The 17,251-nt window shown below is 39.9% G+C and overlaps 1 protein-coding gene across 13 annotated transcripts in view; it reads left to right on the forward strand.

Moving 5' to 3' along the window:
* LRCH3 (leucine rich repeats and calponin homology domain containing 3) overlaps positions 1-17,251 on the forward strand; it is a 112,953-nt gene that overhangs the window by 15,785 nt on the left and 79,917 nt on the right. For all 13 annotated transcript variants that reach the window (XM_059687556.1, XM_059687557.1, XM_059687562.1 and 10 more), the window contains exons 2-3: positions 13,734-13,878; positions 14,732-14,858. In XM_059687556.1, the coding sequence (XP_059543539.1) occupies positions 13,734-13,878; positions 14,732-14,858 (272 nt within the window). The remainder of the gene's footprint in view (positions 1-13,733; positions 13,879-14,731; positions 14,859-17,251) is intronic.

Below are 17,251 nucleotides of genomic sequence, written 5' to 3' on the forward strand. Positions count from 1 at the left end.
TATGTCCCTGATTCTATTACAATCACCAGTTCATACTGTTCATCAGATTATTTATTCACTTGATTTTTAGATTCACTTGTTGATAGATGTGTATTTGTTGTTCATAATTTGTATCTTTACCTTTTTCTTTTTCTTCCTCTTCTTAAAGGATACCTTTCAGCATTTCATATAATACTGGTTTGGTGGCGATGAACTCCTTTAGCTTTTTCTTATCCGTGAAGCTCTTTATCTAGACTTCACTTCTGAATGATAGCTTTGCTGGATAAAGTAGTCTTGATTGTAGGTTCTTGGTATTCATCACTTTGAATATTTCTTGCCACTCCCTTCTGGCCTGCAAAGTTTCTGATGAGAAATCAGCTGACAGTCGTATGGGTACTCCTTGTAGGTAACTGATTTTCTTTTTCTTGCTGCTTTTAAGATTCTCTCTTTGTCTTTTGCTCCTGGCATTTTAATTATGATGTGTCTTGGTGTGGTCCTCTTTGGATTCCTTTTGTTTGGGGTTCTCTGCGCTTCCTGGACTTGTAAGTCTATTTCTTTCACCAGGTAGGGGACGTTTTCTGTCATTATTTCTTCAAATAGGTTTTCAATATCTTGCTCTCTCTCTTCTTCTGGCACCCCTATAATTCTGATGTTGGTACGGTTGAAGCTGTTCCAGAGGCTCCTTACACTATCTTCGTATTTTTTATTCTTTTTTCATTTTGCTTTTCCAGTTGGGTGTTTTTTGCTTCTTCGTATTTCAAATCTTTGACTTGATTCTTGCGCTCCTCTGGTCTGCTGTTGGGAGTCTGTATAGCATTCTTTATTTCAGTCAGTGTATGCTTAACTTCTAGTTGGTTCTTTATCACAACATCGAGGGTTTCACCAGTCTTCTTGAGTATCTCACTACATTTATAGGCGATCTCACCAGTCTTCTTGAAGATCTCACTACATTTATCGGCGGTCTCACCAGTCTTTTCGAGGGCCTTATTAAGTTTATCAGTGGCTTCTAGACAGTTCTTTAAAGACCTTAAAAGTGTGGTTTTGAACTCTATATCTAGAAGTTTGCTTTCCTCCAATTCTGTCGTTTGTGTCCTGTTTTCTTTGTCTCGGCATTTTTTATGCTTTGCTGTGTCGATAGAGTGCCTTTCTGTGCTAAGTGTCCCAATTACCTGAGGTAGACACTCTTGGTTCACCCCCTTGTGGGCTTTGTGCACAGTCTTGTTGTAATTAAGCCTTGATTGTTGTAGTTATCACTGGGAGGAATTGACCTCCAGGCCAATTGGCTGTGAGAATCAGCTGTGTCTGCAGTGGGAGAACTTCTGTGCTGAAGACACCCCTCTGGGGCTAGACTTGCTTCGATGGGGCTTTGGTGCTCACTGAGTCTGCCCCCTGAGTGTGTCTTTTATGGTTCCACGGAGCTGCAAACTGGATGGTCCCACTCTGACCTCTGGGCTTCCTGGCTCCTGGATCTCTAGGGAGGTGCTAATCTAGCCTTTGCCTGAGGCTATCCAGCAAAGTCTCCCTGCAGGGCTTGGGCGGGGCAGGTCCCAGGGGATCAACAGGGTGGGGTTAGCAATTATGGCTGCTCTCAGTCTTGCCCTCAGAGGCTCTGCTTCTCAGTGTCCCAGTAATCGCTGCAAGCCCCATGGAGAGAAAGCTGCCCTAGGGTTCTGACCGATGCCAGACTGTCCTGCTTCTCCTGTATGAGTCTGGGTCCCTAGAGACTCGCCCAGAACTGGAGCTCAGAGCCTGAGACTCCCTCCCGATTGAAAACGACAACCACGCCCTCAGCTGCCAGCCCACTCCACATGCACTCCGCACCTTAGTATTTTACTTCAGCACTGCGCCTCCTCTGAGTCTCGGTATGCTTTTCTCTTTCCTCCTAGTTGTAGAACTTCCACTCAGCCAGCCTTCCTATGGTTATGGATGATGTCCTTTCCGTCTTTTAGTTGTATTTTTGAAGTGGTTGTTTGAGGCAGCAAACTCCAGTGTTTCCTATGCCGCCATCTTGGTTTCTCCTCTCAAAATGTTCTTAAAGTTCTAACTTTCAAGGTGCTATAGAGAAACATAAGAGGATATCATTAAATCATGTAAAAATATGACTTTTAAGCATAATCTGTGCTTTTTATTTTCTAACTGATTAAAACTAAGACTTGCCTCATAATGAGGCATATTTGGCATATCTGTAAATGCTGCTACATGTAAGTGAAAATAAGGAAAAAAGGTATTGATACATTCATAGCTTTCAGAGAAAAAATGTATTTTCCAAGATATCAAGTGGCCATTATTCAGTACGAATTCTAATATTATAAACAAAATAAGACATTAATGGATATATCCCTAATTGCCTATTTCCAACACTGCTTCAGAACTCATTTATCAACATCCCCATCATTGAATCCCTGGGTCTTTCTAGTTTACATTGTTTATGACTTTAGCGGTTGTGAACTATAGAGACTAGATCTTGTTAAAGTATTTGCTTTACTCAGTAGTCAAAAAGGCTCAATGGCACATTCTCTTGAAATGTGCCTAATTTTTTTTCGTATTTCAGTAATGACACCGTATTTATGGTAGTCTGAATTTTCATGCTCTAATGCAGAACACTTAAAATTAGCATGAGGTTATATTTTTGAATTTTTTTTTCAGTCCATGAAGTATTTGCTATAAACCCTTATACACATTATCTTCTTTTAAGGCAGCGGTTTCAACCTGTGGGTCGCTACCCCTTTGGTAGTCGAACGACCCTTTCACAGGAGTCGCCTAAGACCATCCTGAATATCAGATATTTACATTACGATTCGTAACAGTAGCAACATTACAGTTATGAAGTAGCAACGAAAATAATTTTATGGTTGGGTCACAACATGAGGAACTGTATTTAAAGGGCCAGAAGGTTGAGAACCACTGTCTAAGGAATCTAGAGATTTCTTGAAGGCCCTTGCTTTCTGAAAAGGAATAGTAATCTTATGACAGGCCATTTTTCTTTTCTTTCTGGCTCTCCAAATGACAGGGGAGTGGTCAAAGTCCTAACTGTACTAGTCCTCCTAGCAGGAAGGTGGAGGACACCTCTCCACCTGGTGGTGAGGGAGCCACGTTACCTTCTGGCAGACATGAAAGTCCTGGTTCCCTACTTGGCCTTTTTTGATACCATACCAGTGGAGACTGAGGAGGAGCCACCAAAATGCCAAGTGACAGCCTTACAAAGGTGGAAGTTTGGCTCCCCACTCAGCCTTTGCTGGCAAAGGTGGAGGGGGTGAGGTGTTTGACTGGAGTAGAGCAGTTATTGTCTATAAGTTTTCTATCTTAAGTTGCCCCTTTCCTGGTATCAGTATTTCTTTGGCGTTTCTGGGTTGCTAACTTGGAGACATTAACTCCAAGTCTGGAATGAGTGAGGCAAATAGAGCCCAGAGAACTGATCACTATCCTAAAGTCCTTAGTCATCTTTTTAACTCTTTAGAGTCTAATTATGTTTTTCAACTTATTTTGGCCATGGTTTTTAGTTGTACTTAGCAGGAGGAATAGGAAAAAGTACATCTGCTCCATCTTCCCAGAAGCAGAAGGCACTGATTGGGATTTAAAATTATATAAATTCACCCAGCTGGTATGGCTCAGATGGTGGTTGAGTGTCAACCTATGAACTAGGAGTTCCAGTTTCTATTCCTGGTCAGGGCACATGCCAGGGTTGTGGGCTCAAGCTCTAGTAAGGGGTGTGTAGGAGGCAGCTGAGCTCATCATTGGTGTTTCTATCTCTCTCCTTTCCTCTCTGAAATCAATAGAAATATATTTTAAAAAGTAAAATACTTGTAAAATTATATACATTCGCTAACTTTGATAAAAAAACTAAAATTTAAAAATTTTTAAAGAAAACCTACAATTTATATTAAAAATTATATGACTACAGAATGAAAAGCATTATAAAACATTCTCATTTTTTACCTCCCTGGGTTACATAATTTGGTTAATAGCTAAAAAATGATTTTTATTGCATGCTCTTTCAATAAAATTTTCATGGTAATGATGTAGTGGTTGCAACATAAAGGAAATACCTTAAAGTATAGAGTGTGTTTTTAAATGTGGTCAATTTAAAGAAAGTTTCAAAAGTATAATAAACTCCTGTCAGTCATCAGAGTATCTTCATTTAATGGGCAATTGTTTATGTTCTTTCTCTCATTTGTTAGCTTGTGTCCTTACCATTTCTTTATTTGTTGAAGGGTATTTATTCCTATAATATTCTTTTAAAGTTTATACTGCTCCGCGTAAAAATCTCTTGCAGCCTATTTGTCATAATCTCAGGCCCTTTTAACATTCATAGCAGTAACTGTTCTCATAGAAAGTGATAGTACTGTATCTGTGAGTATTGCATAATGGGCTTTATTTGGTAAGGATGATGTCATTGTGTGGGATAGCCTGAAGGAGTTATTAGAAGAACATAAGACTTTTGACTGCTAGCATTTCTTAATAAATGCCATACCGTTGAAAACATTAATTGCGTTTGCACTGAAGTGAACCTAGGTTTTCCTGGCTTAGGGCTAGAGATTTGAAATAAATTCTGTCATAATTACATAGTTGAATAGAATGAAATATTAAACATTTTTCTCTCTGGGAAAGAGAAATGGAATTAGGAAGAAGTTAATAAATAACTGACATTCTTTGTTACACAGTTTGAGATTAACTTTTGAGAATTGACTTTCAAGAATACTTTGAATTTTTATTTCTGTAATTTCTGTATTATTTAATTTATTGCTGAGGTGTAAGATATGTTTATTTTAAAAAGTCCATCATTTAGAGAGATGTTTAAGGTGCATATCAATAAAAAGAGACAGGTTACATTACTTTTTACTTTGAGTACTACACATTTGATTTTTTAAAATTGTAAAATATACATAACAGCTTACTGTTTTAACCATTTTTAAGCATAAGTTCAGTGGCATTAAGTACACTCATATTTTTATCCATCTCCCAAACTTATTATCCAATTAGCTCCTCCAACCACCCCCTGGTAACTATTTTACTTTCTGACTCCTTGAATTGGACTATTCTAGATACCTCATACAATATTTGTCCTGTTTCATTTAGCACAATGTTTTCAAGGTTCATGCAGATTGCAGCATGTATCAGAATTCCATTCCTTTTTTTTCCTTCACTTTTTTCAGTTTTTTATTGAAAAACCAAGGAACTATGCTGGAATCCCTTTTCAGAAAAGCTGCTTCTCATACGAATGGAGGCTATGGACGCCACCTTCCTCCATTCCTTTTTTAAGGCTGAATATTATTTTGTTGTATGCATATAACACATTTTGTTTATCTATTCATCTGTTTATGACTATTGGGTTGTTTCCACCTTTTGTCTGTTGTGAATAATGCTGCTATATGTATTAGAACAAATAACTGTTCAGTACTGCTTTCAGTTTTTTTGGGTATATATTAAGAAATGTAGGGGGGTGGGGGAGGCCAGGGGATTGTCAAGGTCGGGGGAAAAAAAGGACACATATGTAATACCCTTTGTAATACTTTAAGCAATTAAAAAAAAGAAAGAAATGTAATTGCTGGATTATAAACATAAATTTATGTTTAACTTTTAAAAAAACAAAACTGCTGTATTCTTTTTTATAGCAGCTATACTGTTTACATTCTCACCAGCAGTGCACAAGGATTCCAGTTAATCCATATCCTCACCTTTATTTTTTATTTTCTGGTTTTAAAAAAATAGTAGCCATCTTAATTGATATGAAGTGGTATCCCATTATGGTTTTGATTTGCATTTCCTTAATGATTAGTTATGTTGAGTGTCTTTTCATGTGCTTATTGGTGATTTGTATATCTTCTTTGGGAAAATGTTCATTCAAGTCCTTTGCCCATTTTTTAATTGTGCTTGGTTTTTGTTGTTTTGGAATTTTTAAAAATGCTTATTTATCCTGGATATTAATCCATTATTAGATTACCCATTTTATTTTTAATTTGTTGTAGAGGGTTGTTAGTGTTGTGGGTGTAATTTGACCTATACTGTATTTATGTTTCCTACATTTCCTCTTTAAGATCTTTTCGTATTCCCTTCATGGAGCTCACATTTTAAAAATTACCTCCCAAATAAAGTTCATTTATTTAGAAATAATTAATTTTCCAATTTTTAATAAAAAACATAAAATAGCTGATTAGAGATTTAACTAGTATGAAATATCCAATGTTAGCTTACTGAGTTAATTTTAGCAAATAAGCTTGACCTTTAATAAGTCAGGTATTAGATGTTAAAGATAAAAGCTCTTGGATTCAAGGAACTTAAAATCTAATGAAGAATTACAGTACTATGTGATAATTACTGTAGTAGAGTAATAGAAACGCAGTCAGAGAATCCTTTGAGTACCTAGACAAGTCAAGGGGAGTATAATGAGATTATGCTTGAGATGGCTCTTGAATGATGGGCAAGAGTTTACCAGGATATTAAGAATGAGAGGGTCACTAAGGTTAAGTAAGAATCACTGGTATATATGATGCTGAAAAACTAGGAGGGAGAGAGAGCCAGCCCCTGTGAATGAGCAGTAAGCTGAGCAGATGTCCTAAAAAATGTCTTTCTATATATCTATACTAATAAAAGGGTAATATGCTAATTAGATCGGGAGACCTTCCAGGAGACCTTTCAGACATCCTTCTGGACAAAGCCATGGTGGCAGGGCCGAGGCAGAGGAGGTTAGGGGTGATCAGGCCAGGAGAGGAGGGCAGTTGGGGGTGAGCAAGCGGGGGGGGGCAGTTGGGGGCAAACAGGCCAGCAGGCAGAGTAGTTATGGGCAATCAGGCAGGCAGGCAGGTAAGCGGTTAGGAGCCAGTGGTCCTGGATTGAGAGAGGGATGTCCAACTGTCGGTTTAGGCCCAATCCCCCAAGGGGTCCCAGATTGGAGAGGGTGTAGGCCGGGCTGAGGGACACCCCCATTTCCCTGTGCACGAATTTCATGCACCGGGCCACTAGTCTGTGTGTGTGTCTCTGTGTGTGTGTGTGTGTGTATGTGTGTGTATATATGTATACATACATATATATACATACACATACATATACACATACATATACATATACATATACATATACATATACATATACATATACATTTATGATAATAAGCAATACACAATGGCCAAAACACCTATTTTTTTAAATAAGAGATTTCGGAAAGATATCCTTTGGTCCCCTTTCCCCATGTGCTTTAGGTAACCTGCATATACATAAAAGCTGGAAACACTTGGAAGAACTCCACATAGAACTAATTTCAAGATGACCTATTGTGGTGTGGAAAACTTACATTTAAATTCAAAATATTTGTATTAGTTGGTTCAGCTGAACTTAACTTATTTTGGTTGTTAATCAGATAGGTTGTTCCTTTTAACAGAAATGTCACCACATTATTTCTTCTGATAGCTTACATGAAAATAGGGAGAAGAACAGAGGGACATGAGAGTGTGAATTAGATACGGTGGGTCAAAGAAAGTGATCTCAGGCATCTTAGTGTAAAAGTCAGAGAGAAAAAGAAGGCTGCCTTTTGGCTGTTAGGAAGAGTTGAGAATGGTGATTATAACAGTTTAACTACATCTGAAATAAGGAGCAAAATTGAACAGATTTCTAAGAGTAAAGAATTTGTTTAAGCATTGAAACACTATTTAGATATTGATAATTATTTTATTTTAAGAGATTTACGTTAATGAATTAAAGCCCCCCCCCCCTTTTTTGCCACCTAATGGGAAGTGAGAAATATCATGCTAGTAAAATAATTATATTCTTTTACTGGACCTCGTGACTTTCAGTCTCAGACAGAAATAGAAAGTTAGTAAAATTAGCTGGGAGGAAAATGCCATGTCAGTTAAACAAATGTTTCCCAAAAGCTTTCTTCAGGTTTAAAAAGCCACATTACTGTTACATCCTTGGGTTTCATGTTTGTCTCTCAAGAGTAGGACCTAACTACTCCTAATTCATCCTATATAATAAAATCCTAATATGCAAATTGACTGAACAGCAGAATAATCGATCGCTATGGTGTGCACTGACCAGCAGGGGGCAGACACTCAACGCAGGAGCTGCCCCCAGAGGTGAGGGGCGGCGACAGTGGCGATTGGGGGGCGGGGCCAGCCAGCAGGTGTCACCAGGCCACCAGCCAAGGCAGGTGCCAGCGGGGGAGGGGGCCCCCAATTGCCCCGCCCACCGTTTGCCCTGCAGATGACCCTGATCACCGGCCAGGCCTAGAGACTCTACCCTGTATATTGGGAACAGACTCTTAAAAAATTAAAACCTGGCAAGGCTACTCTAACTGAAAAAACAGGATGATGCAGCAATGACATGCATGGACTCTGGCTTGCACATTTTGTGATCAGCCCTGATTCTGACACTTATAACTGTGTGACAAAGCCAATTACTTAACTTCTCTCTGCATCAGATTTTCCACCCATAAGATGGGGGAAAATGGTGCTACTGCCTCAGAAGGATCATGTTATGTACTAGTTTTTATAATCAGGGTAAAAAAATGTAGCTGCCCATACAACAACAAGATGCCTTTCACCTTTATGAAAAGTATGGTCATGGGTGCATGCAGTGTCCCAGATTGCGAGAGGGATGTCCAACTGATGGTTTAGGCGCGACATCCCCCTAGGGGTCCTGGATTGCGAGAGAGCTCAGGCCAGTCTGAGGGGACTCTGCCCCTGTGCACAAATTTCGTGCACTGAGCCTCTAGTAAAATCCAAGTTATTGAACAGGTAATGGGACAGATAGACTTAGGAAAAAAAAGTACTTCTTACCTGCAAAAAGAAGCAAAGTAATTGAAAGCATCTCACCAAAACTCCTAGAGGAGATTCTCAAATGTTCTCGAGATTAAGACGGTATAAATGGTAGAGGTAGCACTAAAAGCTATATCATATGTCCCATTTAAGATAAAGTTTGCTCTAAATTGTATTGTTTCAGGGTATGGTTTTGCAAACTTTATTGTCAGAGTGTGAGATGAGCAGTGTTTCAAGATGAAAGAAAATATTATAAGGATTGGATCACAGTTTAGGATGGTATTTATAGACTGTAAATTGAGTTTGTTTTCCAATATTATGTGAAATCAGAATCCATTTTAGGTAGAAATTCATGTTCTTTCTTGTGTGAGCAAAGAGGGTCTTTTAATTTGATTGGCATCATTTCCTTTCTCTGCATTATTTGAAAAGGAAAAATATGTAATGTATTTGAATGATATCTAAAAATAAGTGAGGGGGAATTAAATTAGATGGAATATTGCTGGAATGTGTATATGCATACCCTTTTTCATCATTAAGATCTAAGATTAATATTAATATTTGTCATATATATCTTAACTTCAACTAACATATTTCACTACAGATAATCACATGTATTTATGGTCATTTAAATCCATTAGGTACCCTTTCATTTTACTGTAGGCTATAGTTTCTTTAATTGATCTGCCAAAACAGAACTAGGGTGACCTTTTCTCCAGCCTTTAATAGCAATTTTTTCACTGCCCTCTAGCCTCCACTAACAGGTCTGGGAGGTCCCTTTAAGGCCATTGTCTGCTGCCTCATTTTAAAAATAGCAGATGTTTTAGGTTTTTGTTAAAGCAGCACTCCACTTCCAGGTAACAATTTCTGTTTTGCTTTTCTTTTCTTTTCTTTTTTTTTTTAAATATATTTTATTGACTTTTTACAGAGAGGAAGGGAGAGAGATAGAGAGTTAGAAACATCGATGAGAGAGAAACATTGATCAGCTGCCTCCTGCACATCTCCCAGTGGGGATGTGCCTGCAACCAAGGTACATGCCTTTGACTGGAATCAAACCTGGGACCTTTCAGTCCGCAGGCCGATGCTCTATCCACTGAGCCAAACCGGTTTCGGCTCTGTTTTGCTTTTCTATTGCTGTGTAACGGACCACTACAAAGCTTAGTGGTTTACAAAAAAGCAACAGTCATTTATTCTGAGTCTTCTGTCAGGATTGGTGGCTTTCCCTTTTGCTCCTAACCACCATTCACCAAGTCTGACTTGCCACAGAAGTTTATGTTATATGAGGATGAGAAATAGCTGATTCCAAAACTGGGGCATGGAAGTTGCAAGATAAGACTGGAACATCTTGTGCCAGAATATAAGGAAATGCTAAAAAAGAAAGTGAAGGTGGTATATCAAAAAGATACAGGAGCTAACCTAAAATTGGAAGGGGAATATCATATATTAAAAACATTTTAGAGGAGAGAACCAAGATGGCGGCATAAGGTATAGACCTGTGCGTGCTGCCTCCCACAACAACATTGAAACCACCAACTATAAGACAAACAGCTATCATTTAGAACCATGGGAAAGCTGGCCCAGTGGAAGTTCTACAACTGGAAGGAAAGAAAGAAGAGCATTGAGACTGAGTAGGATGTACAGAGGTGCCAAGAACAGAGGTACGGAGTCGCACACCAGGCGGGCTGCAACTGGATGCGCAGTTTTTTTTCGATCGGAAGGGGTTACAAACTCTGGAATCCACTGAGCTTGTTTGGGGCGGGATTCTGAGGTCCCAGACCCCTATGGGGAGAGGCGGGGCGGCCTTGCAGTGGGTTGGAGAGCAAGGGTGGCTTTCTCACGGAGCTGCTCGCCGGCACTCGGGGACGCGGAAACGTGGAGTTGTGGAGAGGCAAGGAGTCGCGGAGATGCCATTGCTGTTTGCTCTGCCCTGGTGATTCCCGGAGATCCCGCCCTACTCAATTTACATCCCTGCCCAAGCTGTGCCAGTGGCTCAAAAGGAACCACCTGCGCTTTTGCAGCCTAACCCAACAAATTGCAAATTTCAACTCCTCGCATCCATAAGGGTCACACTCAAGAAGCAGAATCAGGTCCAGAGGAAGTCGGAGCCGGACCCGGCTGGGCCGGAGACATGGAACTGCTGTACCAGCAAACGCACAAGCAGATCCACCAGATCCAGTCTCACATGGGACGCCGGGAGACGGCAGACAAGCAGTCTGTGCACTTAGTAGAAAACGAAATCCAAGCAAGCATACCAGATATTCAGCCAGCAAGAATGCCTGGAGATTTTGTCCAGCAAGGAGCCGCCCAACAAAAGACAGAATGCCAAACTTCGTGTTGACCAGTTAAAGTATGATGTCCAGCACCTTTAGACTACTCTCAGAAACTTCCAGCATCAGTGATACGCAAGGGAGCAGCAGGAGAGACAGCGAGAGGAGCTTCTGACTCGCACCTTCGCCCCCAACGTGGGATGCGGTGCCCCCTGCGAGGCCGGCGGAACCGCCCGAGCCACCCAGAGGGCTTCGTCGACTGCCTGCGAACCAGAGCGCAGCCCCAAGCACAACTATCACCCAAAGGGCGAGAGGGGCGAGAGCAGCTGTAGTGTTGCTTTCTCCTCACTTTTGGTAGCGAAATCCTCATTTTAAACATAAGAGGACACATTATTTTAAAAAGCCGTTACGTGTCTCCGTACCCTTTCTGAGTAGAGTGTGAACAAGTCGCGAGAGACCTTTCCAAACACAGGGACACGTCGGGGATGGAAATAGCTACATTTTCCATGTGTGTGACCTTTGACCCGGTGACAAAAAGCGTACACCTATGGATGAGGACAGTGGGGGGTAAGGGCAGAGGGTGGGGTGGGAACTGGATGGAGGGGAGCTATGGGGGGAAAAAGGGGGAACAACTGTAATAATTTGAACAATAAAGATTTTTTAAAAAAAAACATTTTATACTTCTGAATGGAAAAAAAGTTCAATGTCATTGTTTTATATGCCTAACAAGACTGTTTCCCAACTACATTTAGTAACTATCACTTCAGAGTAAAGCCAGCTCTGGGGCTCACAGGCTAGTGGGACCTGTTAGAGGGTATGTGAGTCTGGGATCCAGATGAAAACAGGAGGTAAAACTAATGGGGCAATAATCAAAACTTGAGTCCTTAGAAAGAGTTGTATCTGGGGAAATGGTGGTGGTGGTGCAGGGGAGGGATTGTTCCAGACCTTGTAGAAGTTGCTTCCATTGTTTTGGTGTTAATTCTAGCAGCTTGAGCTTCAAGTATGAGGCAAGGTATGAATTGGCAATGTAAAATAATTCACTTAAAGGAACTCCAGCAGCCAGAGAGAGGATTAACAAAGATTATATCTACAACAAGTGACTTCAGTGAAATAGAACTATTGAAAGAGATAGATGACAACTTTAACAAGCAAAACAAATTATCCTGAGATTCTCAAGAGGGACAAAGCTATGTTTCTAATCATAGCATAAAACAATTAAAAAGTGAGGGGAAAACTCTTCTATATATTAATTTGTGGGGAGGATGATTATTGTTGATACTCAAATTCATGGTCTGGGACACTAATTAGAGTATATCAAAACAGAAAAAAAATATAACGGAGAAAGAGCACATTGGGGAGATGCAATAACTAAAGATATAATTGAGGAGAATTTCCCTGGTTTAAGGAAGGATTGAAAGAACCTACTGAGTTCCAGACTAGAAGGTTGGGGGTGATTCAGAGACAAAAAAACACACCAAAAAAAACAAGCCGCTTACACAGGCAAAATGATCAGATATGTGCTGGACTACTCAGTGTGACACTGGAAACTAGAAGGTAGTAAAATAACATCTACAGATTCTAAGAATACCTATTCCTAGACAAAATATAATTCACTTGTTATGTGAAAGCAAGATATTTGCAGATATGTAGGAATTCAGTCCTCTGTTAGATAGAGAAAAGTTCTCAGTAAAGAATTCTTACCAAATAATCCTAACAGAGACTTTAAGATGGTGCAGGAGAAGAAAAAACAGTGGTGAGCAAATTAATCTCACAGTCTATTTTATTAAATCTAAATGGGTAGTGGTAGAGTGACTGTATTTCCACACATTCCTTTGTCCTCTGCATTTCCTGAAAATTTGCAGCTGATACAGAAGCTTGATTAGATTTGGTTCTTGTCTCTGTGTCAAGACTAAAAGTGATATTCTGTTCTTTTAGTGGGAGGCATATAATTTCTGATTGTCTATAAAGAATTTATTGAGTGTTGGAAAATTGGTGATATTCTATCATTTTTCATTTATAACTAAAACATGTTATAAATGAAACATTTGGTTACTCAGTTCATATAGAAAAGGCAAGATAAATGTTTAATTTTCCTCTTTGTCAGTATGCAAGATAATGAATTGGTTCTCTATTACCTTTTGGAGGTGGAGGAGAATATCTCATTATCAGCTTGTATAATTCAATATGTAGGCTAGCTTTCAATCTGTTACAATTATTATCTTTATTGAAGCTCAAATTGTTTGGCAAGTGGGAGCAAAGATGGTCCCTTAGTGCTTTGACATGACCCTCTATATCTTTGACTGGTAAAGAAAGAAACAGTATTTTTTTTTGCTTGATTTTGTTTTGCTTTGCTTTGCTAAAAAACCTCAGAATGTTGTCTGTTCTTTTGCAAAGGTGGATTTTAGGGATCCATTTGTTTCCTTGGATATTGGGTAGTTAGTATGATCTTTTATGTAATTTGTTGGCAGATATACCTTAGACTTTGTGTTACTTGCAAAGAATACTGGTTTTATTTTTTAGTATATGTGGAGTCTCAAGAAGAATCAGCATTTCCCAGCAACAGGTGTAGAAACATAAATTAAAATGGTTTATTCAATTAATAAAAGTTTGAATGTTTATTTTGGATCAATCTCTACAGTAGGAACTCTTTGTAATCCAAACATTCACAAAAATGCCTATTTAACATTTCAGTAAAATAAGTTCCAAGGATTGATTTTTAAACTTGATTTTTTTCTTTCAGATCTGTCACGAAATCGCCTCTCAGAAATTCCCATAGAAACATGTCATTTTGTTTCTCTTGAGAATCTCAACTTATACCAAAATTGTATTCGGTATATACCAGAGGCAATTCTAAACCTACAAGCTCTAACATTCTTAAATATTAGGTAAGATGTTTCTTTTTTTCTTTTTCTTTTTTAAATATTTGATTTTATGTGACATTTTCAATTTTCTGCTCCTTTTTACTAAAGTTTACATTATCTTTTCATATCAGCAGTTTCTATACATGTTCTTAGGCTAACTTAACAGTATTTCCTATGTCCCTCTAGTTTCTCCCTCTGTCTTTGCAATAATTGACAAACTCTAATAGCCATTAACCTAATAGGCTTGCAGTGGTTCTCCAAATACTTCGTTTAGTTCTTGTGATTATGTATTTTTATGTATTCGGTTCTGAATGTATAATTGCATTTCAACTCATGTACTCCATTTTTTTCACATCTTATAGAATTCTTTTGTTATTTTATTATAAGTTTTATTGGAGAAAATGAGCAAATGAAATATCCTTTGGAAATATTTTTATATGTAATCATTTTATTATACAGTTTACATATTTCTAAAACTCATTTTGCCTCTTCGTATATAATGGAATGATTATGAGGGAAATATACCCTATTTTTCAGTCATTTTTTTTCTTAATATAAATTAACTTCAAGAAAATAATATATTGTACTATATAGCACTTTATTATTTACAAAGGTGTTTTATGGTACAAGGTAGAGAAGTTAAGATTCTCAATTTACAAATGAATCTATATAAGATGCAGATAGGTTAAATGCTATGCCTAAAAATTACAAAGCTCACAAGTGAGGAAATGTAGGCTAGGACTCAAATCTTAAATTCTATTTGTTCCTTGCAAGACTTACATTTGTTATTTTACTGTGTATAGATTGGGAAAGATGGAAATTTTTTTCTTGAGTAATGGGCTCTGAATCTTCTTTTTTTCTACTTAACCCATTTTAGTCGGAACCAACTGTCAACACTGCCAGTACATTTGTGTAATTTGCCATTGAAAGTCTTAATTGCTAGTAATAACAAATTGGTCTCACTTCCAGAAGAAATTGGACATCTCAGACATTTAACAGAACTTGTAAGTTAATATTTTATTTTTTTATTGTTCCGTATATATATACATACACACACACACACACACACATATATATATATATATATATATATATATATATATATATATATATATATCCCCATAGTTATACCCTATTCTTTCATATGGTAAAGATCCATTATTGCGGTGTATTTTTTAGTTATTTTCAAGTATTGGTAATGAAGTCTCACTGATTGATCAGTACTCAAGGGCTTCAGTACAGAATTAAGAAGGAACTGAAAGTACAAGTCTGACAGGCTCACATGGAATGGGGAAAGGTCATTAAGTTAGGTTCTAATCAATATTAAGTGATTTCTGTTATTAAACTTTTGAGGTATAAGTTAATTCATTTGAACTTTTCAAATTAAATCTTGTTAATATCAATATTCCGATATTTGGTTAACTCCCATAGGGCAGTGGTCGGCAAACCGCGGCTTGCGAGCCACATGTGGCTCTTTGGCCCCTTGAGTGTGGCTCTTCCACAAAATACCACATGCGGGCGTGCACGTATAGTGCGATTGAAACTTCGTGGCCCATGCACAGAAGTCGGTTTTCAGAAAGGAGATAGACGAAACAAGTATACAAAACGAGTGTGGATGGGAGAGTTGGAAGGGGTCGACCTCAGCGAACGTACCTCAGTCAGATTGAGGATGTTTTTAGCAAAGGCCAGCTTAGGAGTACCCTAATTAAGTTAATAGCAATGTACCTACCAATATAGTTTAAGTTTAAAATTTGGCTCTCAAAAAAAATTTTAATTGTTGTACTGTTGATATTTGGCTCTGTTGACTAATGAGTTTGCCGACCACTGGGTTAGCATAATGGACACCACAGAGGTCAGACTTATCTCTTTTTCCTTATATGCTATCTTTAAAACCTATCTCCCACTCTAAAGTAAGCTATTCTTCTTCTTCTTCTTCTTCTTTTTAATATATCTCTATTGATTTCAAAGAAGAAGGGAGAGGGAGAGAGAGAAACATCAATGATGAGAGAGCATCATTGATTAGCTGCCTTCTGCATGCTCCACACTAGGGATCGAGCCCACAACATGGGATATGCCCTGACCAGGAATCGAACTGTGACCTCCTGGTTCATAGGTCAATGCTCGAGCCACGCTGGCTGGGCAAGCTACTCTTTACTGCCTTCTATTTCTAAGACGTTTAACCCTCACCTACCACTCCTTGTTATTCTTGAGTACTTTTGTTATGGGCATGGCAATAAGACTTTTTGAATCTCCACAGTAACATTATTAATTGAATACTATAATTATCATATTACAGTTGAAGAAACTAGCACTCAGATAGGTTAAGGCCCAAGGTTCCATAATTGAAGTAGAATTTCAAACCACTGTACCTTAACTCCTAAGCCATGTTTCATATTTCTGAAATGGTCAGATGCAGTTATGCCCATTGAGATTTGGGAGAATAGTTCCATGTACATTTATTAATAACTAGAGGCCCGGTGCATGAAATTCCTGCACGGGGGCGAGGGGGGTGTGTCCCTCAGCCAAGCCTGCACCCTTTCCAATCTGGGACATCCCTCTCACAATCCAGGACTGCTGGCTCCCAACTGCTCGCCTGCCAGCCTGCCTAATTGCCCCTAACCGCTTCTGCCTGCCAGCCTGATCACCCCCTAACCACTCCCCTGCCAGCCTGATTGATGCCTAACTGCTCCCCTGCTGGCCCGATTGCCCCTAACTGCCCTCTCCTGCAGGCCTGGTTGCCCCTGTCCTCCCCTGCAGGCCTGATCTCCCCCAACTGCCCTCCCCTGCTGGCCCGGTCACCCCTAACTTCCCTCCCTTACCAGCCTGGTCACCCCTAACTGCCCTCCCCTGCCGGCCCAGTTGCCCCTAACTGCCCTCCCCTGCAGGCCTGCCCCCCCCCCCCCCCCGATGCCCTCCCCTGCAGGCCTGGTCCTCAGCAACTGTCCTCTCCTGCAGGCCTGGTCGCCTCCAACTGCCCTCTCCTGCAGGCCTGGTCCCCCCGCAACTGCCCTCCCCTGCAGGCCTGGTCCCCCCCAACTGCCCTCCCCTGCAGGCCTGCCCCCCCCCCCAATGCCCTCCCCTATAGGCCTGTTTCCCTCAACTGCCTTCCCCTGCAGGCCTGGTCATCCCCAGCTGCCCTCCCCTGTCAGTCTGGTCGCCCCTAACTGCCATCCCCTGCTGGCCTGGTTGCCCCTAACTGTTCTCTCCTGCAGGCCTGGTCGCCTCCAACTGCCCTCCCTTTCAGGCCTGGTCGCCTCTAACTGCCCTCCCTTTCAGGCCTGGTCACCCCCAACTGCCCTCCCCTGTCGGTCTGGTCACCCCTAACTGCCCTTCCTTGCCAGCCTGGTCACCCCCAACTGCCCTCCCCTGCCGGCCTGGTCCCCCCCCCCCCAAATGC

The sequence above is a fragment of the Myotis daubentonii genome, chromosome 3 (assembly GCF_963259705.1).
Source record: "Myotis daubentonii chromosome 3, mMyoDau2.1, whole genome shotgun sequence".
NCBI classification, from domain to species: Eukaryota; Metazoa; Chordata; class Mammalia; order Chiroptera; family Vespertilionidae; genus Myotis; species Myotis daubentonii.